This window comes from Capra hircus, chromosome 22, assembly GCF_001704415.2.
Source record: "Capra hircus breed San Clemente chromosome 22, ASM170441v1, whole genome shotgun sequence".
In the NCBI taxonomy this organism is placed as follows: domain Eukaryota; kingdom Metazoa; phylum Chordata; class Mammalia; order Artiodactyla; family Bovidae; genus Capra; species Capra hircus.
The window spans coordinates 50,817,009-50,841,948 of NC_030829.1; the positions used below are offsets into that span (position 1 = coordinate 50,817,009).

Genomic DNA, 24,940 nt, shown 5'->3' on the forward strand with positions numbered 1-24,940 from the left:
TTATTCTTGTTGATGCTGTTGTAAGTGAAATTGCTTTCTTAATTTCAGTTTCAGTTTGTTCATTACTAGGGTATAGAAATACAGTTGATTTTATATGTTAATCTTGTATCCTGTAACCTTGCTGAATTTGTTAGTTCTAATAGCTTTTTATAATTTTACTTCTTCTTTTCCAGTCTGGATGTCTTTTATGTTGTCTTCTGCCTAATTGCCAGAAGCTCCTTAGAAGTGGCAAGAGTGGACTTTCTTGTTTTGTTCCTGTTCTTAAGGGAAAACTTTCAATATTTTCACCATCAAGTATAATGTTAGTTATGGGGTTTTGGTATGACTTTTTAATGGAAAGGTGTTACTAGCATTTTATCTTACATTTTTAGTGTGCTAATAGAGGCTTGTGCCCTGTGGGCAGAAAGTATGTGCTATAGATTAAAGCTATCATGGATTCTTGTGCATTTAGACAACACTTTTGTCTTGTTTCAGCAATGGCTGCCATCCGGAAGAAACTGGTGATTGTTGGAGATGGAGCCTGTGGCAAGACTTGCTTGCTCATTGTCTTTAGCAAGGACCAGTTCCCAGAGGTGTATGTCCCTACGGTGTTTGAGAACTATGTGGCAGATATTGAAGTGGATGGAAAGCAGGTGAGTATACTTTTCGGAATAACTGCTACTGTTTTTTATGTTAGGCTATTCATAGAGCCTTGAGAGAATTAGGTCTCTTTGTCTCTTTAGTACATAGTAACAGAAAGTTAAAATGAGAAATCTGTTCTCTTCTCGCCTTTTCAGTTCAGTTGCTCAGTTGTGTCCGACTATTTGCGACCCTGTGGACTGCAGCACGCCAGGCTTCCCTGTCCATCACCAACTCCCAGAGTTTACTCAAACTCATTTCCATTGAGTTGGTGATGCCATTCAACCATCTCATCCTCTCTCGTCCCTTTCTGCAGCCTTCAATCCCCCCCAGAATCAGGGTCTTTTCAAATGAGTCAGTTCTTCGCATCAGGTGGCCAAAGTATTGGAGTTTCAGCTTCAGCATCAGTCCTCCCAATGAATATTCAGGACTGATTTCCTTTAGGATGGACAGATTGGATCTCCTTGCAGTCCAAGGGACTCTGAAGAGTCTTCTCCAACATCACAGTTCAAAAGCATCAATTCTTTGGCTCTCAGCTTTCTTTATAGTTCAACTCTCAACATCCATACATGACTACTGGAAAAACCATAGCTTTGACTAGACAGACAGACCTTTGTTGGTTTTTAATATGCTGTCTAGGTTGGTCATAGCTTTTCTTCCAGGGAGCAAGTGTCTTTTAATTTCATGGCTGTCGTTGCCATCTGCAGTGATTTTGGAGCCCCCCAAAAGAAAGTCTCTTTGCTGTTTCCATTGCTTCCCCATCTATTTGCCATGAAGTGATGGGACTGGATGCCATGATTTTAGTTTTCTGAGTGTTGAGCTTTAAGGCAGTTTTTTCACTCTCCTCTTTCACTTTCATGATGAGGCTCATTAGTTCTTCACTTTCTGCCATGAGGTGGTATCATTTGCATATCTGAGGTTATTGATATTTTCCCTGGCAATCTTGATTCCAGCTTGTTCTTCTTCCAGCCCAGCGTTTCTCATGATGTACTCTGCATATAAGTTAAATAAGCAGGGTGACAATATACAGCCTTGACGTACTCCTTTCCCTTTTTGGAACCAGTCTGTTGTTCCAGGTCCAGTTCTAACTGTTGCTTCCTGGCTTGCATACAGATTTCTCAGCAGGCAGGTCGGGTGGTCTGGTATTCCCATCTCTTTAAAAATTTTCCAGTTTTTTTTGATCCATACAGTCAAAGGCTTTGGCATAGTCAATAAAGCAGAAGTTGATATTTTCCTGGAACTCTCTTGCTTAGTTCAATTTTATTCATTTTAAATTATTATCATTAGATTATGTCCACATTCATGCGTATTTCACATGGGGAAGCCTTAGAATATTTGTTCTTTCCAGCTTTATTTATATTTGAAATTTAGTTTGTTGCCGAATGGTTAGTACTAAAATGAACCTTTGTGTGGATGGGCTTTTTTTTTCTGTCATAGTATTTCATTAAGTGCTGAAGTTTGAGATTACTAGGTCATTGTGTTCTTATTGATTATGCTTCTCAAAGGGTTGTACGGCTCTGTACCACCAACAGTGTGACATTTAAACAGCATGCTCACATTTAGGTTTGGGTTGTTTTTTTTTTTTTTAAGGTCTTTTGATTTTAACATAAACAGGCTGCTGCATTTGCTTCAGTTACTTGTCACTGGCAGTGTCTGCCCTGAAAGCCCACCCGCAAGACTGGAGCAAAACTGCTGAAATTAGAATTGTCTCTCCCTCTCCTCCCTTTTGTTGTCAAAATAATATCCAGATTCCTGTCCATCTTTTGAAGAGAAATGAAATTCTCATTGCAAATGGGTTAGCTGAAAAGAAAAGTAGAACAGTGGGCTGTTTTCCAGCACACTCAGTCCTCTTAGGCATTCAGTCACATGTCTCATGGTGCTAGCACCTAATTTATTGGCTTCCACAATTCTGTCTCCTTTCTTCTTTCTCCTGTTCTTGCTTTCCTGCTGTCCCTTTCTGTCCCAGTACTACCTAACCTCATTTTGTGGGACTGTGTGTGGAAAGCACATTAGGCCAGCTGCTTCGAATTCTAGGGTTCATCATTACAGGGTGCCTTGATACTTCTATGACCATGAGTAAGCTGTCTAATCTTGGAGCCACTTTGATTTGTAAAGTGGTTTAAGCCATTTTACCGTTGACAGAAGGGTCTGTGAAGTGACTGAAGGCATTTGGAAGCACCAAGGCACTTGACAAATTGGACTGAATAAGAACATACTCAACACTCCCTATTATAGTGTACCCAGTAGCCATGTGGGCCACAGTGGATGCTCTCAGACCATCAGGGACCCCATGGCACCCTTCTGGTCACGAATGGATGAAAAAAAACCACAATGAATTTGTGCCGAAGAGAACTTTGTCTGGGTCCTATACCCTGCAGGTAGCCCATCAGTGTTGGCAATTCAACTTTCAGTCAGTATCTGAGTGGATGCTTGGGTACAGGTTTCTGTCGGCTTCATAGGAAGATTGGTTTTATGTAGAGACAGGGCCCAATTCTGACAAGCTGGTGAAAATTTGGGCCTGCTGTCACATACCAGACCTCTCACCCAATTTAGATAGACACACACACACACACACACACACATAGATAGACCCAGTGGCTTGAAGGAAACAAACAGGTTTAGGTTGGTGTTTTCACAGCACATTCTCAAAAGGCGTACTGAATGTATATGCTGGGTGTATCTTGTCATTTAGAGAATGACAGCTGTTGGTTGCTATGTGTCTGCAATCATCAGTTGGGAAAGTCCTTTCCATCTGTGGCAGTACATGTTTGAGGGGTACTATTGGCTCTTCTGTCCTCTTGGAAGCATCATCTTTGCCTTGGGGTCTTGGAATGACCAGGATCTTCTTACCCTTAAGAAATATAGGGATTTTGACTTAAAAACCTTGCGGAATGATCAGTGAATATCTTTCTTCCTCTGCCTGACCCTGGCAAAATGAAAGCCCTTGAACCAGGGAGAGGAACCCTGAAAAAAGGGTACTTGATCTGGAAGAGGGTATCACATCCTAGCTACCTACCTCAGAGCAAGTCAGTACCCCAGAGTGAGAGAGGGCGCCTCGTGCGAAAGTTCTCATAAGAGTATGCACCCACAGAGCCCAGGGAACCATCCAGGATTCTAGGTCATTATGGGCCAGGGAATAGGTGTGCCCAAAATGGAAAGGCCCTGACGTGAGACAGGCCTGGCACCCTGGAATCATTTATCAGGAGACAGAGTTAGCTCTTCTGTCTGTCTGAATGCTCATGAGGTGTGGGGGTGCCAGGGGAGTGGGATTTGTGAGAGAATGAGCATCCTGAGGTCACCCCAGTTGTGAGAGTTGGGCATCAATGTGTTAACGGGTTCCTGTACCAAGCTGATGGTAATGTGAGTGACAGAGGCACAGTGGGACTTGTGGAAGTTATGAGTGACACATCCTGGGGCAGAGGTTGAAGTGGAAGAAATAATTAGCCATCAGCTTTAAGGTAGGAATAATATTTAGATACTGAAATATGAAACACTCTGAAGGTGTTAGGAGGAGAAGGCTACTTGAGGCATTGGAGGGAGAACTCTTTGGGCCACAAGAGCTAAAAACCACTGTGACTGTAAGAAGTGACTGGGCTGAGTACAGTGCCTGACAGGCATGGGGGTGCTGGAGTCCTGTCCAAGGCCAGGTGTCTGCCCTCCTCCCACTGGAAAGTGAACAGGTTCCCAAGGTGAAAGGAATAGCCCCTACCTATGTGATGCTTTCATTGAGACATTTTTTTGAGCAGTAAAAGCAGAGCCATAGTCCTTTCCTGTCAGCTCAGACCTTGCCCAACACCCAGGATGGTGTCTTTTCTTATCCATCAATTCAAATACAGTCTTGTTTCCTCATTGGAGCAAAGTGATGAGACAAGGTAAGGAAATGGTTGAGTGAGACTGTATTAAGGAAAGTTACTTGTTCTGGTTTGTCCCTGTCTTGCCTTGTATACCTGGTGGGATGTTGTCTATGGACTGCATTAAGGAAAGTTACTTGTTCTGGTTTGTCCCTGTCTTGCCTTGTATAGCTGGTGGGATGTTGTCTATGGTTCATTCACTTTCTTTCCTCTGTAGAATGTTATTTATGTACTTATAAGTACTTATAAGCTACAAAATTAGTTTTGACTTGACACTAATAAAACTGACCATTTTTGTATTTTACTATGTGGCCAGTCTATCATTTGAAGGTACAGTGGTTTCACTTCTTCTGAAAGTAAGTAGTGGGATTAACCTGCACTCTTTTTTTTTTTTTTTTTACCTGCACTCTTATGTTCCTTTTTCCTGTCATAGGTAGAGTTGGCTTTGTGGGACACAGCTGGGCAGGAAGATTATGATCGCTTGAGGCCTCTCTCCTACCCGGATACCGACGTTATACTGATGTGTTTCTCCATTGACAGCCCTGATAGTTTAGGTGAGTAGCCCTGCAGCCTGATGTTTGTCAGTGCCTGTGTAGTGGTCAGTTTTTGGTTTCTCAGGTCCTTTCTGGACATCAAGTGGCTGAAAAGCATACATGACTTTCAGAGAAGGAGATCATAAGTGGCCAGAGTCCTAGAGTCTCAGGACTGTAGACCTTGAGCCCTGAATCCCTTTTCAGCTTTGGTCTCCCTTGACTGCCATGTTCATCTTGTAAAGTAGGTGACTTCCAAATAGAAAGCTATTTTTTGCCCTCCTTTCTTTTTTTTAAAGGGGACAGGGGTGGGGGGTGGGCATGCAGCATGCTCTGACCAGGGCATTGAACCTGTGCCCTTAGCAGTGAAAGCACGGAGTCCTAACCACTGGATCTCCAGGGCATTCCCCAAAGCTATTTTCTGGACTGAGATTTGGGGAAGGCTTTTATTTGGGTGTCCACATCTTTCTTCAGTACTTAATATTGAGCCTGCTGCCTCCCGACATCTAGGCTGATGATTTGCTGATTCCTAGTGGTGTTTTTAAAGCCCTGTTTTAGCCCTTTTATAAAGCCCCTTAGCTAGTGGAGAGAGACTTAAACCTGACCATTACACTAGCTCAGTTGGTCACATGTTACAGAAGCTACTTTCCTTCAAAGAAAAAAAGAAATGTGTGAATGATGCTGATCTCTTATTCTGCAAAACAGAGCACCGGGGCCTGAAACAAAACTTGCTTTCGGTTTGTACTCAACATGATAAAACGTATTGCTTGGTGCTGTGGTGCTCTGTTTTAACAGGGCAGTGGGTGGGGCAAAGATACTGTCATTATTAACGCAAATGACAATTGAGGGCTGGCTGGTGGCCTGGGCTGTTCCTGGGGGGTTGGGGTTGGAGTGACCCTTTGTGTGTGTTCCTTGTACTCACGTAAATGACAGTGTTTGCTCAGCGTCATGCAGCCCAAGGAACCAAGTTGAGATGGAGCCTCCTGTGTGATACTTCCAGGACTGAGACTGTGGGTACTGCCTGCAGTTGTCTCACTTTGGTTCAACAGTTGTGTTTTAGTTTGTTTTCAAATTAATCTGGCTTCCTTTGGTGGGACTCTCGGAAGACCCTTGAGGCTGAACTTTAGAGAGAAAATGGACACCTTCCATTCAAACACACACATGATGAACTTTGCCTAAATCCTGTAAGAATGAGGACTGTGCACCCTTTGCCGCCTCGTCCAGGGTGTAATCCTTTAGGGAAAAGAATACCTTCAGAGCAAAATATTACTCTTATTCTGTCTTTTTTTTTTGAACACTGTATCTCCTGGTCTCAAGGAGATCTTCGGCTTTTTACTATGTCTGTTTACTGTGACTTGTTTTTGTTATCCCCTCACCCAGAGGGCAGGTTATAGGGACGAAGCAGAGGTAGAAAACAGATAGAGCTCCCTCTCTGGAGTACAGATACACCTGGGGGTGGGGTGGGGCTGATGCTGTGCCTTCACTGGTGGTCTTGGCAGGAGTGTCATAGGTAGGTAGGACCCCTTTGCTGAGCTGAATTACCTTAGTTTTGCCAAGAGCCTTTTAAAAGTTCTCTTATTTTGGCTAGGGAGTAGCAGAGAATTCACTGGTAGTTTGCCCCAGTAAAATGTGTCTTGGGAACTCAAAAGTTTATATCAAGAAAATGAAAAGCTAATGTCAACCAAACGTTGCAGTTTGCTTTTTATGTATGGTTGGATATTAGACCATGGCCCAGAGTCTGGGTGTAGAATAACAAGTTTGATCAGCAATCAGAATGTTGGTGTGCAGGTTTCAGCCCTGTTGTTGGCTGATCCTGTGTAAAAGGCCAAATAGTAAATAGTTTAGGCTTGTCAGCCGTGTGTTCTCTGCTACATTTCCTGAATTTGCCATAACTACTCAGCTATACTGTTGTAGCACAAAAGCAGTAATAAAAAATATATCCATGAATGAGCTTGGCTCTCTCTGTTCCAGTAAAACTTGACTTATAAAAGTAGACTCTGGATCTAGGTAAGAATTCCTTTTCTCTAGCCAAAGCACTCCATTGTAAATCTATGTAAAGTGATGTGTCCTGATATGATCAGATTACTTTGAGGGTAGGAGCAATTATAGGCGATTGCCATCACTAAATTAAAAGGTAAAAAAATTAAATTTTAAAATTATTCATGAAAAGTGAACATAAGAGAGGCAATTCATTTTATTTTACATGTCCTGGATTCTGGAAGTGGGGAGACTACTAGAGTAATAATTTTGTATGTTTAGCAAATAATTATTGAGCACCTACTTATAGAACCTGTATTCTAGATGGAGGCTTCTAGAAGAGCCAAAACCTAAATCTGATAGCAGGAAAGATGACAACATTCATGGTGGTGGAAATGGATAGGCTGTGGTAGTATGGAGTGTTAGAAGATGACCACATGCTGCTGGTCAGGAGCCTCACTGAAAAGGAGACCTCTCAGCAGAGGTGAGGGGGGCCAACAAAAGACTCGCAGGCGGAAGGAAGAAGTCCAGTGTGCTGTACAGAGAGCGAGTGTTGCAGAGCCATGTGGTTAATGGTGTGGACCTCTCCTTTGGTCATGAGAGATTGGAACTCTCGGATGGTTTGAACACAGGAGAGGTATGTGATCTCACCTACTCTTTAAAGTGATCACTGTTGCTGCTTCACTGAAAACTGACTACAGGGTGCAGAGCCAAGAGCAAGATTGAGTGCCGAGGCTGTTGGGCTTCAGTGTCAGATATGCTGGCCCTTGTGTCTTTATTGCTCTGCAGTTCTTAAGGACCCCTTTGTTCTAGAATAAGGCTTTGAGTTTTAAGTTGTAACATTAGTGATTGACTGAAGCTGCTATAGCAAAGGAGGAAAGTATCTGTCTTGTGGGCTGAGGAGTGGAGCATTGAATTGAGTTTTCTGACCTTACTCATATAATTTCTCTACCTTCTAGCCAGAAGGCAGGGCATCTTTCCATATTGTAACTCCTGCCTTTTGGTCTTGAAGTCAGAGAGTGAACAGTTTACGCCTAAAACATAGTCTCAAATTATGTTTAGTACCATTTAAATGATCATACGAAGTATGCTGTACACATTGAATCAAAATAACCTTATGTGAGGTCTTACGGTTTTCTCCATTTTATAACATCATCCCTGACTCTGAGATGCTCAAGGTGGTGGGTGTGGGAGGTTGAATCCAGGCCACCTTATCTAAATTACTACAGTATCGGCAAGAAGCTGCAACTGGTTATGATTCATTTTCAGAAGCCACTGAAGCCCTTTGAAATTCCAGTAACCCAAGGGTAGGTCATCCTGAAGGCCCATGGAGTAAGGTGTAGAGAAAGTGTGTGAACCTTGGACTAGCTGTAGGCGCAGAATGGGGACTCCTTCTGTAAGCTGTGGTCAGAATCATCCAACAGTGACGTGGATGGCCGGTGGGGCAGGGGGCACCGTTGTGGAGCCACCCCATGTTCTGAATCCTTTGCTCCTCTGTAGCCTTCACCTGGCACCACCTCCAGAGGAGATGAGCTCCTTGGTATGACTGAGAAAAGCTGGTGATTCTGTGCTTAAGAGAAAGAGGGTTAGCTTTTGCCTTTTTCGTGGTTTCGAAACTAGTGAAATTCCATTATATGTCCAACATGTCTTCACAATTTAACTGGGGCTTCTGGAGATTCTTCAAGATAGAATTATATGTATCCCCAAATTATGTGCATTTTGCTGCTTTCAGAAAACATCCCAGAAAAATGGACTCCGGAAGTCAAGCATTTCTGTCCCAACGTGCCCATCATCCTGGTTGGGAACAAGAAGGATCTTCGAAACGACGAGCACACAAGGCGGGAGCTGGCCAAGATGAAGCAGGTGGGTCTGGGGTGGGGCTCTGTCTTCTGTAGCACTGCGGACCCAGGACCCATGATAGGAGATTGAGGGAACGAGGCAGAAATCCGCATAGGCCAGGCTGTTTCAGAGAGAGTCCCAGAAGCCTTTCTCTGTCCCTCATGGACTGGGGCCTGCACAGAGGGTCCCTAAGGCTCCCTAATCCTGTAAGATGGGACCTCTCTTGTGCAGATTGCCTCCCTGAGAAGGGATCACAGCAGTAGTCAGTGTGTCAAATGCAGAAGCTTTATCAGGCTCTGAATCTCCCTGTCCAGTTATTACCTTCGTATACATGAGGCTAGAGATAAATTGGTGGCAACTGAAGGATCAGGCAACCTGGGAGTCCAAACAGAGAGCCCCTAATAGCCTTTTTAAAGTGATGGGGGAAAAAAATAAAAATAAAAAAAAAAATAAAGTGATGGGGGTGACACCTTGGCTTCTGAAGTCTTTTAGCAGAGTTTAAATACTCTATACCTATTTACTATATGTAACACTGTTAACTAAAAGCACTCTCTTCTCTTTGCTAGGAGCCAGTAAAACCCGAAGAAGGCAGAGATATGGCAAACAGGATTGGTGCTTTTGGGTACATGGAGTGTTCAGCAAAGACCAAAGATGGAGTGAGGGAGGTTTTTGAAATGGCCACGAGAGCTGCTCTGCAAGCCAGACGTGGGAAGAAAAAATCTGGGTGCCTTGTCTTGTGAAACCCCTGCTGCAAGCACAGCCCTCATGCGGTTAATTTTGAAGTGCTGTTTATTAATCTTAGTGTATGATTACTGGCCTTTTTCATTTATCTATAATTTACCTAAGATTACAAATCAGAAGTCATCTTGCTACCAGTATTTAGAAGCCAACCATGATTATTAATGATGTCCAACCCACCTGACCCACCAGGGTCCTTCTGACACTGCTCTTAACAGCCCTCCTCTGCACTCCCACCTGACACACCAGGCGCTAATTCAAGGAATTTCTTAACTTCTTGCTTCTTTCTAGAAAGAGAAACTGTTGGTAACTTTTGTGAATTAAGCTGTAACTACTTTATAACTAACATGTCCTGTCTGTCATCTATCAGCTGCAAGGTACTCTGGTGAGTCACCACTTCAGAGCTTTACTCCTTTTAACAGATTTCATTGGCATAGCTCTGAGTGGCTATCCAGTTTTTTGAAAATGTGCTCAGCCAGAAAGGCCCAAGTCCACGCAGCTGTGGTAAAGTTACAGTTCTGTGGTTTCATGTTAGTTACCTTATAGTTACTGTGTAATTAGTGCCGCTTAATGTATGTTACCAAAAATAAATATATCTACCCCAGACTAGATGTAGTATTTTTTGTATAATTGGATTTCCTAATACTGATATTTGTCATCTTCACAGAAAGTGTATTGGTTTTTTTTTTTTTTTTTTAAAGAAAGTGTATTTGAAAATAAAGTCAGATGGAAAATTCATTTTTTAAATTCCCGTTTTGTCAGTTTCTCGGATAAAAGATGGCCATGTCCCCCCATTTCGGCCCCACATGTTCCAGTACCCCCTTCCCCAGAGCTGGGCTAAGTAAGTAGGAATTCAGTCTTCTGACTGAGGCACTTAGACACTCAGGTGGCATAACCTGTCTCACCTGGACTGCAGGGTCTGGCTCTATAGTTCACAGTGCTCTTTCTTCTCACTGTATCCAGGTTCCCTCCCAGAGGAGCCACCAGTTCTCTTGGGCGGCGCTCAGTTTCTCTCTCCTCTCCAGCTGACTAAACTTTTTTTCTGTACCAGTTAATTTTTCCAACTACTAATAGAATAAAGGCAGTTTTCTAAACTTCCTGTATCCTGGTGTTTGTGTTGCTCTCTCCAGGGTTGGGAATGGGGGGATGAATTCTGCCTAGCTCACCTTTCCTTCAGGGGGCAAAGTACCAGCTTGCCTATCCACTCCCCAAAACTAGCACTAACCTGACTTCAGCCAAGGAGGTGGAAATGAGTATTTTGTCACATTCAAGTTTAGAGTGGGGTGGAGTAGGGATTACAGCCTACTGAGGAGTAGGTATTCCAAGCAGTCATTCTTCCAGACAAATCTCAGGAGTGTGATATTTTCCTCTTCTTACTGCCTGTCCATTCTCAGTGTCTTTTACTGGCAAGCCTGAGCTCCAGATGAAGTTGAGTAGGTATGATGGGCTGAAATCCACTTTAGTCTCCTTGGCCCTGCATGCTTTTGGGCTCCCCTCCAGGAGTCTGGAACAGGGCCTGAACAGTGACCCCAGAAACCCTGTGTAAAGGCAGTGCTGCGCTGGGGGTGCCAAAGTAGGCTAGAAACCGGAGGTTAGGATGAGAGCACAGTCTAGAGCAGCGCCAGAATGCAAGGATATGAGAAAGCTGGCTTTTGCAGTCCATCCCTGACTGCCTGCCCCCTTCTCCGCAGCACTGCCCACCCTCCTCCAATTTAACCTCAGAAGCTCCCGGACTGCGTTGGCAGCTGCTGCCAACTGCAGCGATACGGCACAGGCACAGGCGGGGTGGGCTGTGCAGCCACAGACGGCACACGCTCCTGTTGCTGGTCACCCTCCCTGGACCAGGTCCAATCCCTGAAGAACCACTGAGAAAGAATCCAGAACCCGTCTGGGCCCTGGGCGGGAATCATTCGGGCAACTACCGCAGTGCCGCCGCTGCACTCCCTGGGCTGGACCAAAAACGCCCGCGCCTCCTCACGGTCTGGGCGGTGTCCGCATCCGGCCCGGCCGCACCCTCCCGCCCCGTGGGCCCGCAGCTGGGGGCCGGAGGAGGCCGGATGAGGCGGGACCCAGAGGGAGGAGCCGCGGCCGGAAAAGTGCCTGCACCACGTGACCCCCGGTCGCCCGCCTTTTAAAAGCAGGCGCATCCCGTCCCCCTCCTTGTTCTTCGAGTCCGCGCCTCACTACTCTCAATTTGGATCTCATACCATGTGCGCCGCTCAGCGCTCGGCGGCCGCCCTGGCGGCGGCGGCCCCGCGCACGGTGTACGCCTTCTCCGCGCGTCCTCTGGCGGGTGGGGAGCCCTTCCAACTGGCCTCCCTGCGGGGCAAGGTGCTGCTCATTGAGAACGTAGCATCGCTCTGAGGCACAACGGTGCGGGACTACACCCAGATGAATGACCTGCAGCGGCGCCTCGGACCCCGGGGCCTGGTGGTACTCGGCTTCCCGTGCAACCAGTTTGGGCATCAGGTGCGCCTAACCGGGCGGAGCGGGGGTGGGCGTGCTACCCGGGTTAGGAGCGGCCGCTGGTGCTCTGCCGGGCCCCACGGCGCGGAGAGGCGGGCCTTCGGCTCGCAGCCCTCCGACGCTTTTCCCGGCTGAGGTTCAAATCCACCCTGGAGTTACGCAAGAAAGGTCACGGTCGGGTGACTCATGGAAAACTCCAGGTTTGCGGTTAGGCTTCCCTTCCTCCTCGCATCCCTGGTTCCCAGCTGCTCTCCCCTCTCGCAGGAAAATGCCAAGAACGAGGAGATCCTGAATTGCCTGAAGTACGTCCGACCAGGCGGTGGGTTCGAGCCCAATTTCATGCTCTTCGAAAAGTGCGAGGTCAATGGCGAGAAGGCGCATCCGCTCTTCGCCTTCCTTCGGGAGACTCTGCCCACGCCAAGTGACGACGCCACTGCTCTCATGACCGACCCTAAGTTCATCACGTGGTCCCCGGTGTGCCGCAACGACGTCTCCTGGAACTTCGAGAAGTTCCTGGTGGGCCCAGACGGTGTGCCCGTGCGCAGGTACAGCCGCCGCTTTCTGACCATCGACATCGAGCCTGACATTGAAACCCTGCTGTCCCAGGGGGCCTCTGCCTAGGGTGCTCCTCTCACCCTTGCTGCTTGGCGGTCAGCACTGCTCTCCGGGGATTTTGCCCATGAAGGTGTTCCCTCTAAACCTACGTGGAGGAATGCCTGATGTCCAGGAAAATCCCCTGAGGTGGGCGCTGGTCCTGTCCATCCCAGCCTCCCCTTTCCCAGACCACAGCTCCTCATGAATAAAAGTGCCAGATGTGAGCAGAACTGTGTGTGTCCTGTGTCATTGTCAGCGGGGGACACCTTTCATACTAATCTCCTTGTCGTAGGGCTGGGAGCTTAAGCCCCCATTTCTTGGCTGGCCTTACCTAGCCAAACATGAATATTCCAACACTTTGTCTGCAGTGGAATCCACTCTTTCCTTTGTGGGAATCCAGGCTCCTCTCCCAGCATTTCTCCCTCTGCCAGGACATGCAGCAGGGCCATCCTGAGGCCCTGTTACAAAAGAAAGTCTTTATTTAAAAAAGAGGAAGATGAGTCAAGGGCTGAAACTGCCTAACCCCCTCCCAGTAGTTATGCTTCTCCTTTCTGAATATGACCTTCACAAATAACACCCTGGGCTCCCATTCACATTTGTTTAGTTTGTGGCCTTGTAACTGCAGAGCCAGCCCAAACTGGCCCTCCTCTGTTGATACCAAGATAGTGAGTTGTTCTTCAGAGACAACAGAAGGAAACCACAAATGCAGCCCAGAGCATGTGCAGAGGAGAAAAATTTTAACCTCTAGTCATGCCTGGAATCAAGTTTCTCCACCTCCACCCCTCCTCCCTGACATAGAATCAAAAGAACCTGGACATAACCATAACCTGAACACTGGAACACTTTGAAAAGTGAAAGGTCCATTGTCTAGGAAGGTCCATTGACCTTAAATGGCCAAGTTCTAATGCCCTCCAATCAAAACCTGCCACACTAGCGCTTCCGCACACTAACCCATCCTCCCCTAACCCAGTAAAGTTTGATCAAACTCCAGATTGAATTCAGTTCAGTCCTGTCCAACTCTTTGCGACCCCATGGACTGCAGCATTGCTAGGACTCCTTGTCCATCAGCAACTGCCAGAGTTTACTCAAACTCATCCATCGGGTCGGTCACGCCATCCAACCATCTCATCCTCTGTCGTCCCCTCCTCTTCCACCTTCAATCTTTCCCAGCATCAGGGTCTTTTCCAATGAGTCAGTTCTTTGCATCAGGTGGCCAGAGTATTGGAGTTTCAGCCTCAGCATCAGTCCTTCCAGTGAATATTCAGGACTGATTTCCTTTAGGATGGATTGGTTGGATCTCCTTGCAGTCCAAGTGACTCAAGAGTCTTCTCCAATACCACAGTTTAAAAGCATCAATTCTGCACCCAGCTTTATAATCCAACTCTCATATCCATACATGACTATTGGAAAAACCATAGCTTTGACTAGATGGACCTTTGTTGACAAGGTAATATCTCTGCTTTTTAATATGCTGTCTAGGTTGGTCATAACTTTTCATGGCTGCAGTCATCATTTGCAGTGATTTTGGATTAGGGAGAGAGATTTGACAGTCTTGCCTCCTGAGTCCTTGCCCATTGACCTCCCAGTTAAGGTCACCTCCCAGTAAAACTCTTCTGGGTGCCAGAGACTTCCCTAGTGTTTCAGTGGCTAAGACTCCAAGCTCCCAACTTGGGAGCCAGTGTTCGATCTCTGGTCAGGGAACTAGAACCCAGGTGCTAGTAAGGATCCCATGTGCCACAACCAAGATCCAGTGCAGACACATAAAAGAAGTAGGTTAGGTGCCGCAGTATTGGCTTCTATGCCCATCAGGCAGCAAGTCCTGTTTATGGTAACAGCTTCTCCAGGTGTTAGGACCATACAAGTCTACACAGTTGGCAGCTCATGCGATATAACTTTCCCCAGAACACTGCTAGATCTCTGCATAGGTCTACCCAGCGCTTCCGTCTGCTCTGAAGCTGTGCTTACTGGTTGCTGCCGCTCAGGTAGTCAGCAGAGTACACGGTTGCTCTGACCCTGCCCAGCAGTTGCAATTTCAAGGCCAGGCTCAGGGCCGGGCATATCTTGGAGGCCAGCTGCCATTTCCCAGGTGTGGCTCAGTTTCAGCCCCTACATCTGTGGTCCCTGCTGTCAGTAATCTCTTGAGACAGACAGATCTGCAGCCACTTCCTATCACTGTACAAGGGACTCTGCAGGGCTGTACACAGTGAAGCTGCTTCTTCAATTATTTTTTTTTTAAATACGGACCACGTCTCGAATTTGTATGTCATCCTTGCACAAGGTCATGCTAATCTCTTATCATTGCAACTGGAGTATATGTGCTCCCAAAGTGAGCACTGCAATGAAGCTTCTGTTTGGACAGACAAGCACTCAAATACTTTGCTATCAGTCCAGAATGTGGTCCAGAGATTCTGGGGTCCCAGTGTTCATGGTCACATCGGTGACTCAAGTCCCTGCTGTGTTGGAATCAACTCTGAAGAACTCTTCCAACCCTAAGCAGAAAGCTTTGCTGCTGTTTTCCCCCTCCGTCTGCCCTTAGTTCATTAAGGGCAGTAACTGTTCTGGCTCCCTCTCCCTCCATCATCAACAGGCCTACCACCTCCCTCTGGCTTCAGGGCCTCTCTAACTCAGCTTTTTTTTTTTTCACTTTTTGTCTGCTCCACACAGCGTGTGGGATCTTAGTTGCCCAACCTGGGATGAAACCTGCGTTCCATTGGAAACACAGAGTCTTCACCACTAAACTGCCAGGGAAATCCCTTCCACCTCAGATTTTGAGTCCCCTCTGAGGTGACCAAAGGCCGAGTTCTGTTGCCCATTTAGACCCCACCCTATCTGTGCCCCTCTTAGAACCAAGACTCGATGACATCTGTGAGTGACTTGTCTCACCCCAGAGGGTGAGAGTCTGGGTGCCCAGTGACTCATCCCTCATCACCCACTTTTTTTTCTTCTTCTTTAGTTTATGCCTCAAGCTCTAAGAGAAAGGAACTTCTGAGATCCCCATGTAGCTGACACTAGCTGGTGACTACTCGTCCTCAGACTTGGAAGTTGCCTGCCTCCTTTAACTCTCTTTTCCAACTCTCTCTTTTTCAGGAAGACTCAGTCTAAAGTAAAGCCCCGTTAAGGGTTCATCTTCCTTCGCATAAACTAGACCTCTTCCCCAAAAACACACATCACCCTACTGCTACTGGCTGGGACCTGCACCCACTCCACCCCATTGTGAATCAGCAGCTCAAATTAACAAGTAAAAGTGAAGGAATCCCAGGGAGTCTGCCTGAGGTCCTGGCCTTTGGTAGTACCGCCTCTGGGACACTGCCTGATCTGGGAGCAGGCAGCAGAACTGAGTCCACAGGTCTTCTGAGAAGGGCTGGGCCCTGCTGTTACGCAACCGGTTCAGAAACCTCCATTTCAGACGCTCTTCTAGAAAGGCTAAACTTTTTCTAAACATTAAATCTGGTAAATCATGTTATGTGTATATTGCATCATTACGTACACAGTAAATAGTTTACAGATTTCTTTGTCAACTATACCTCAACAAAGCTGAAAAAACAAAATCTGATACGACCCATTTGGTCAGGCCCTTCTTGCACAATTAGCCCTTTATCAGATGACTTCCTTCTTCGGTCTCCATGGAGTTCCACGAACAACACTTAAAACAAGTTTACTTTCAGAGAGGCATTCCTGGCCCGATCAATCTTTTCTCATATATTTTTTTTTGGGGGGGGGCGCACCCTGCAGCATGCAGGATCTTAGTTCCCAGATTAGGGATCCAACCTGTGTCCCCTGAATTGGAAGCACAGAGTCTTAACCACTGGACCACCAGGCAAGTCCCTCTCATTAAGTTTTAACTTTAGGGTAATACTGAGTGAAAAACACTGGCTAACAATTTCCCCAGGAGAAATAAATCCATCCATGGCATGGATTTATAAAGAATGGACAGGGATCCAGGTCAGAGTACTCCAAATTGGCTGGAAGAGCGTGCTTTCATAGAGGTGTGACACCTGTGCCGGCATGTAAATAAAACCCAGCTGGCACTGGTCAGCAAGTTACTGGGCAGCGGGAACTGCTGGACTGGGAAGCGGGAGCTCAGATGAGAGAGATTCTTGCCCGAGGAGTGAGGGCTCATGGGCTCTGGCCCTGAGGGTAACAGGGAAGCCGACTTGAGATCGGACATCCTTCAGCTTTGACCTACCCAAGAGCTCAGCTCCAGACCTGTCACGTGAAAAAGCAAAAACAAAATCACCAGCTAGGTGGGTCACTTACTGGTGGGTATTCTGTAAGTTGCATCCAGAAGCATTGAAACTGATGGGACATGACAGTGATGTACTGGGCCAAGGTCCAGCAGCCTGGCCATCATTCATCCTGCAGACAGAAATCCTATTCCCAGCACCCCTCCCAGGTCTAGGGTAGCCGTGACCAGCAAGGCCAAGACAGGAGACCAGGACACCAAAGAACAGGCTCACTTAATCCAACTGCCTAGTCAGGCAGTATCCAGGCACATGTGCAGCCCACCTCGGATGGCGTCCTACAGTCCTGCGTATCTGTTGCCCCAGCCTCTGTCCCCAGCTTGTGACTGTGCCTGTGTATCTGTGTATGAATCTAAAGAAGCCCTGGTCTGGGACTTCCCTAGCGGTCTCTAGTGGTTAAGACTCTGTTGTTCCAATGCAGGTGGTGTAGGTTCGATCCATCACTGATCAGGGAATTAAGATCCAACATGCCCCAAGGTGTGATTCAAAGAATAAATAAAATAGCCTATTCCTAAGCTCTCTAAAAAAATTTTTTTAATGAAAAATAAAGAAGCCCTGGCCCCTGAGGATTTCTTGGCAGACCCACTATGCATCCTCAGAGGCCAGGAGGGATATTATCTTTGTTTCCTACACCAGTTGCTTGTATTACATTCTTTTCTTCCTAGGCAAGTGTCTACAGCATCACCCTCCATGTTCCCCTAGCATTTTTTCCCCCCTAGCTCTTTTATCACACAATGAACTATAATTACACGTGAAAACATCTTCCCCAGCCACGCTGGCTGTGAACCCCTGAAGGGTAGGGGCTGTGAGTACATAATAGATTATTACTCAAAGGAAAAATGACTACTATCTGGATAATTCTTTTTTTTTTTTCTCAGTTGCAATTTTTATTTTATTTTTTATTTTTATGGATAATTCTTTCATTCATTCACCCAAGAAATGCTTACTGAGAATTTGCTCTGTGCAAAGGGCAAACAACACACACAATTAATACCTAAATACTTTTTTAAGGTTCAGATGTTGATGGTAACAGAATTCAAGCAGGAAGAGAAGGCACTGCCACACCCAGGCCCAGGGTGCAACACCTTCCTTGCCCAATCAAGGCTGCCTATTGACAGGGGCATAAACAGAATGTAATCTGTGCAACAGCATGAGTCTCCAACATGGGAAAAAATGACCCCACATACTCTCCATGAGATTCCTTCAGTTTTTTGCCTCCGTTACCTCCCTCGGTGTATGTGTTCAGTTGCTCAGTTGTGTCCAACGATTTGTGACCCCCATGGACTAGCCCACCAAGCTCCTCTGCCCATGGAATTTTCCAGGCAAGGATACCGGAGTGGGTTACCATTTCCTCTTCCAGGAGATCCTCCCAACCCAGGGGTGGAACCCATGTCTCCCACATCTCCTGTACTGGTAGGCATATCCTTTACCACTGAGCCACCCTGGAAACGTCACCCTCCCCCAGTAAACCTACCCCTTTTACCACAGAGGTGATAGTGTCCTGATAAGACATTTAATTCTTCTAAAATGTATCTCTAGAGCCTTTTGCTTTTCCACTGTCCCCAGGTAAGCTAAAAAAGCACAGGCAAGCAGGAAACAAAAAATATTTCTCTCCTGATGCCACCTCTAATCAAAAGGTGCTCAATATTTGTGAATACAGTCACACGTGCTCTGTGACTGCCAGGCAGGTGTGGATCAAGGGTGACTGGGGAGTAGGTTTAGATTAAGCCACAGCACCAGCTAAGGAAAGAACTGTATGATTGGAAACCAAATAAAGCTTAAGGTTCACACACCCAGACATTACAAAGCCTCAATTAGATCATCCCCATCCAAGATCGCGGGTGTGTGACCAGGCAGTCAGTCAGGCCTGTTCCCTCTAGTTCCCTTTCCTGCTTTCCTTCCTGTTGTTGTGCTTCAAGGTCCCATGGCAATGGGTGAGTTGTTCAGTTCTGAGGTTTGGTTACCAGGCCAACAGAGGGGCCTACCAGGCCTATAACCCCTCCCCTAGGGGAAACGGCCCAACAGAGAATCCAGTCCTGGGGCCAGGGTGTGTCCTGAGTTGAATTACTCAACTCCTTTCATCCCAAATCCGTGGGTCACTCCCACAATAGCAGGAACATGCAGGCAGATGTTCATGACTTCTAGTTGTGTTTTTAACGTATAATAATCAAACTCACTATGTAAGTTTGAAAACTTTAGAAATAATGGTGATCTTGATTATGAAGTGTCACTTTATACCCTGCATTTTAACTTATAACACTTGGTTATTCGAATTTAAATTTTTAGGAACTACTCATAATTAGTGTACTTTTTTTTTTTTTTTTACAGCTATTGAATAGCGTTGAAGAGATCCAGGCTCAAAAAAGATATTCCAGTTTTCATTTTTATAATTAGGTTTTGTCCCCCTTTCTACTGGTGCTGCCTTGTCCTACTTCCTTAAGAATCTGGCCCATGCCATAAATGGTATAGGAGGAACTGCTAAAAAAAGAGGGAAGCAGACACTGTAATGTAGGTTCAGTCATGCCCATTAACCCAGCTTTCATTTTCCATAAATAGGACTAAAAGCAGTGGTTCTGGTTCAATAACAATTTTAACAATTTAAAAGAACTTCCACAGAAGGGTACTTGGGGTGTCAGGATCGAGATGCAGAATTATCATCATTTGATACTAACTGTATGTACATGGGATTAACTGCTATGTAGTTATTCAAGGTGTTTTTTTTTAATTATTATTTATTTGGCTGCTACTGGTCTTAGTTGTGGCATGTGGCATGTAGTTCCCTGATTAGGGATTGAACCTGGTCCCCCTGCATTGGGAATTCAAAGTCTTAACCATGGGACCACAAAGGAAGTCCCTCAAGGCAGTTTTAATTCCAAATTACCTTAACCCACTATCTACCCAGCTGCCAAGAGGCCTCTGTTAGCAGATAGTGCTTAATATATTAAGCCAAAACTCAACCTAAAAAAAGTGGTAAATCTGTTCAAATGACCTACCTCAACTTCACCAGGACAGTTCTCTCTTCTGCACCTGTTTTTTTCTCTCTTCAGACATCTTTCCAAAGGGTTCTTAGTAGGTCTGTGGGCTGTACCTCTGTGTAAAGTACCCTCAGCTATTTCTCTCTGCTCTCAAACCTCCTACAATATGTGTATGCAGGATATATGGGACCAGCCTCCCTTCTAGCCATAGATCTGGGGCCCTTTCAGTAGTCTGTGTCCAGCTCAACTGGCCTAATCTTCACTCTATGATTTTCCCTGCTTGTTCCAGAAATTTCCTTTAACCCCTTTAGTCTACTCTCCTTTAACATGCACCATCATTTCTATGCTTTCAAGATCACGCTCAAAAGGTTCTCAAGTGAAACGCTCTGTTTCACAGCTTGGGGTCTACAGTCTTTGATTTATACCCTTTAACGGTGCTTATCACACACTGCTTGACTTGGTGCTGGGCTTATTTGTGGAATAGCTCCTCTCCTCTATTAGACTGGGTAAAGCAGGGGTCTTCATCCTCTGCGATCTAATGTCTGACCGTCTGAGGTGGAGTTGGTGTAAAATTAATAAAGAGCACAAGAAACGTAATGCGCTTGAATCCTCCCCAAAACCACCCAACCCCCCCACCTCAAGAAAAAAGTTCTTTCACGAAATAGGTCCCTGGTGCATTAAAAAATGGGGATCTGGAGAAGGAAATGGCAACCCACTCCAGTATTCTTGCCTGGAAAAGTCCATGGACAGAGGAGGCTGGCGGGCTGCAGTCCATGGGGTTACACGACTGAGCATGTGTGTATGAGGGTGGAGGGTGATGGGTTGGTAGCAATAAACTGGTAGAACTAAAAAAAAAAATGGGGATCACTGGATAAGGCAGGTACTGAGTCATATTTGTCTAATTTTTCTGAGGGCAGGAGCTGCTAGACACATATAGTCTAGCCCTCCAGAAGGAGGGCTGTGTTTCTTGTACACACGGTCAAGTGAGAGCCATAAGGTGTTCAGGCTATTGTACTTTGTTGCAACAACAAAGCAGCAGCCTGGGTACCTGATGTGGAGAATGTACTTTGACCGCTCGCTCCTTCCACCCCCATTGCTATCGCCCCCCTGTGGCTGCTTGCCTGCCCAATAAAGTAATTAGCTCACTGGAGGGCTTGTGGAATTCGGCCTGGGCCAGGTGATTCTGGGGTTCAGAAAGAGATGATTGCGAATATTCCCGCAGGGCCTGCCGGACAGGGATCAGGAGTTCACGTCTGGGCAGCTAAACGCTCGCCTGAGGTCTCCGCTGAAAGTGGAATGGCTGGAGTGAAAACAAGAAAATCTAGTTTCAGGACTCATCGCATCTGGCGCTGCGTCGATTTAAGGCCAGGATGACCCCGCAGGCCAGAAGAGGTACCCGAGGGGTCGTGGGGCCTGTGGTCTGACTCCTCGAGATCGCCGGGCTGGACTCAGAAAGGTGTGCCGGACGGCGCCGGCTCCCAGACGCCTGCCTGGCTAAGAACACTGCCTCTCTTTCCCGACGCCCGCCTCCTCTTCCGGCCCCGCTCCCGGCTCCACCGCGCATGCGCGGGAGGAGGCGGGGTGGTGCTCCGTTGGGGGTGGGGGATAGCAAGGGGCGGGACGGCGCCCCCGGCCGCCGCACGAGGAGGGGCTTGAGTGCGCGCACGTGCGTGCGTGCGTGCGCGCGTGGGCGCGGTCCACAGCACGCTGTGCGCGAAGCGGATGTCCGGGCCGGCTGGGCTGGGGCGGCGGACGAGATGGCGGAAGGTGGAGAGTACCGTGAGCGACCGGATGCGGAGACCCAGAAATCCGAGCTCGGGGCCTTGATGAGGACCACGCTCCAGCGAGGGGCGCAGTGGTGAGCGCCGGGCCCGCCTTTCTGCCCCACTGGGCCAGGGGCCGGCGCTCGGGTGCTCAGGCCCGGCCCCTCTTTCCCGGCTTGGCCAGAGGCTGGCCAGGGGAGATGTTGGTGACTCTCAGAGAGTGGCTGGACTCCCGCCCCTTAGGGAAGGGAGCGCTGGATGAAAGTGTGGGTGGAGCTGAGGGTCGTCCGGCCTTCTTGAAGCCTGAGGGGGCGTATCCGGCGGAGGCTGGGGCTACGAGATGGAAAGAAGGGGAGTACTCCCAGGGACCTTGCGGTTGAGGAGAGTCCTTTACCTTTGAGGATTCACTTTGTGATTTTGGGCGAAGACGTCCACACCTCACAGACCCTGGCTTCTTATTTTTAAGAACAAGTTAGCGATATTTGGTGCCCTCGCTTTCAGTTGCTTGAGGTGTAGATAAGAAGTAGATACTCTGTAACTTGTAAGCTGTTCGACAGACGTCAAGGTCAGTAGCTGAACAATTGTCTGAGAGTCCCAGGTTATTTTGGTAGCAAATGTTAAAAATAATTGGTGGCAGCAGCGTTTCGAAGTGAAAGAGGCGGATTAGCCTAGAGCCTAACTGAAAAGATTAGCAAGTCTGAGTTAGTTTTTCTTAATAAATTATCTAGTAATAGGGACAGTACTTCCATTAGTGAAGAGATTCCTGGGTGGTATTATTGTGTGGAAACAGAAACTGGAGCTTGACGTTGCACTGAATGTGGTTGAGCAACCCTCTTTTAAGAAACGATGGTGGTGGTGATAATGGCTGTATTACAGTGACAGAGAAATTGAGCAGGGAAGAGAAACTAGGAATTCAGTCGTTACAGTGTCCTTGAGCTGGCCAGCTGTGATAGGCAGAGCAGGCAGAAGTACTTGATATCCGGAATCATGGTGACACATGAAGAATAGTCAGCAGAAGCAGAGGAGGTTTCGGATAGACTAAAATCACACAGTGAAAGTGTTCGGAGAGAAAAGAGCATTTTAGAGATGTGGATATATTTATGGATCCTTGTGGCCTCTGGGAAGCTGGCTGGTCTCCTCTGAAGTTTGTTGGTTATAAAATTTGAAGGATTCACCAATGTAATTGTTATGCTTTGTTCCCCTACAGAGGTTTCGCCCTCCTTTTTTTTTAAATTCTTAATTTGTATTCATTTATTTTGGCTGCTCTGGGTCTTGGTTGCTGCATGTGGGATCTAGTTCCCTGATTAGGGATTGAACCCAGGCCCCCTTGCATTGGGAGCTCAGAGTCTTAGCCGCTGGACCAGTGGGAATGTCCCCCACCCCCTCCTTCTGTCTTAATTGTATTAATAAAACAGCATGATGATACTTTTAAAATATAACCAGGTCAACATAATGCTTTTTGATAAGATAAACACACCACGACGTTGTATGTATATATGTACACGTGTGTGTATATAAACATATATATACACACACACATGTTTGGTCCTCAAAGGAAAACTGAAGTGTGTTATGTTGTTATCTTATTTTTAGAAAGAAAATTGGTTTAATGCTCTTCACATGAAGCAAACCAGTGTATCCAAACTGCCTGGATAAAGATCTCTGTAAAGATCATTATGAAATTAATGACATGGTCATTAGCAAATAAGGTTTTCCCCATAGAAAGAATTTCTTTAAACAAGCATTTTTGAAGCTAGCCATTTCCTTCCTTTTACTTATTCTTTTAACAGCCATTTCACTTAGTCAATGCATCCCCTGGGCTAGGCTTTTTGTTCCAGGCCCAGGAGGGCCTGGCCCTGCTCGAACTCTTGAGAGTGTGTTTTTTTAGCAGGGATTGCTTGTTCCCTAAGTGGAAGGACCCAGCTGCAGTAACGTACAACCTCAGGTTTTCGGGTACAGTCCATTTTTGTCTCTCTCTAGGTATCTTATTGACAGCCGGTGGTTCAAGCAGTGGAAGAAGTATGTGGGCTTCGACAGCTGGGATATGTACAATGTGGGTGAACATAATCTGTATCCTGGCCCGATAGATAACTCCGGACTCTTTTCAGGTACAGTATCCTGTTACTTTTCTAACTGAAATGTCCACTTGGGTAAACTGAGGTCATGGTGGCCTGAGGTTGTGTTTATCTCTGCCATGGGTATCATGAACCTGACTTTCCTACTGTGAGAGGATAGAAACAAGGGGCCTTGACTTGGGTCTATAGCAGAAGTGTTTGCAGGCCCTTACAGAGAGGTGAAGCTGCTTTTTTCCTGAATTAACTCCTTTTAGTAAAAGCAGAAATGTCTTAGGAATGTCTGAAGAAATGTCTGTCTGTCCCTCTTTATCGTTTCTTTTTTTCAAGTTCTGCTAGAGATTCGAGATTACCATATTGAATGGAAAGAAATAAGATATTATTTTGAAACTGCATCTGGAATCTGAAATTTAGGAACCAGAATTTTCTGTGTTACCTTTGCAGTGGGACAAATTGTAGAGCTGACCACATTGATCAGGCATTGCTGTGGTGGCCATGTTTGTCACAGTAGTGTGAGGGGAGGTGGAAGGTTGGTAGAGGTGCGAACACAGACCAGCTCCTTATGGAAGAGGTGACTGACAAAGTGAAGTGTGACATGGCTGAGCTTGGCTTGCGCCTTTGGATGCATAGAAACGGCAGTTGGCCTTTCCTGGGCCTTTTTTCTGCCTTGCTTTTAGACTCCCATGCAAGCATGACAGAGATGATCTGTTGCCTGGGCCCACAGTCAAGGCAGCAGGAAGGCAGACAGTGCATGAGGCTTGATTCAGACACCTAACACTGTCCTGGGTGTTTTAAAAAAACGAGCGGTCCTTCAGTGTATACCTTGTTTTCTGGGAGATATGAATGACATAATAGTGTTACAGGCTTTTCTTCCTGCCCCAAAGGATCATTGTACTGTATTTGCACTTTGTTCATTTCCATCTTTATTTGAGAAGGAGAATTCTTAAGGCTTTAAAAAAAAATTTTTTTATTTGAAAGATACTGCTTTATAATATTGTATCAGTTTCTGCCATACATCAGCATGAATCAGCCACAAGTATACTTATGTCCCCTCCCCTTTGAACCTCCCTCCCACCTCCCACCCCACTTAAGGCTCTTAATAGTGTTGATGTCGAGAATCCTAGAGCTGGAGGGCCCTTCAAGTTATTTGGTATGACCTTCAGCTGAGGGCAAGCATTTCTTCTGTTGTCTTTCAATTCAATGTCACTGGATTAGGTTGGAAACATTTGTTGTGTGCTTGGGAGGCGAGAAGTACATTCCGTTCAGACCCTGGAAC

General features: G+C 46.4%; 3 protein-coding genes across 5 annotated transcripts in view; all 3 read left to right on the top strand.

Annotated features, from left to right (window-relative positions):
• RHOA (ras homolog family member A) overlaps positions 1-10,156 on the top strand; it is a 49,896-nt gene extending 39,740 nt beyond the window's left edge. Inside the window, 4 exon segments of the mRNA NM_001286443.1 lie at positions 475-632; positions 4,903-5,023; positions 8,709-8,839; positions 9,382-10,156. Coding sequence (NP_001273372.1) covers positions 477-632; positions 4,903-5,023; positions 8,709-8,839; positions 9,382-9,555 — 582 coding nt within the window. The 5' untranslated portion in view covers positions 475-476 and the 3' untranslated portion in view covers positions 9,556-10,156.
• On the top strand, positions 11,673-12,843 carry GPX1 (glutathione peroxidase 1). The gene is made up of 2 exons (XM_005695962.3): positions 11,673-12,022; positions 12,284-12,843. The coding sequence occupies exons 1-2, from the start codon at positions 11,762-11,764 to the stop codon at positions 12,638-12,640; spliced, it is 618 nt and encodes a 205-aa protein (XP_005696019.2). The 5' UTR covers positions 11,673-11,761; the 3' UTR covers positions 12,641-12,843.
• USP4 (ubiquitin specific peptidase 4) overlaps positions 21,513-24,940 on the top strand; it is a 39,369-nt gene continuing 35,941 nt past the window's right edge. The window contains exons 1-2 of one of the 3 annotated variants that reach the window (XM_018066632.1): positions 21,513-21,687; positions 23,573-23,700. In XM_018066632.1, the coding sequence (XP_017922121.1) occupies positions 21,587-21,687; positions 23,573-23,700 (229 nt within the window). In that variant the 5' untranslated portion in view covers positions 21,513-21,586. Of the gene's footprint in view, positions 21,688-22,135; positions 22,158-23,572; positions 23,701-24,940 lie in introns of those variants that run through there. The other 2 variants (XM_018066633.1, XM_018066634.1) reach the window with 2 other exon arrangements.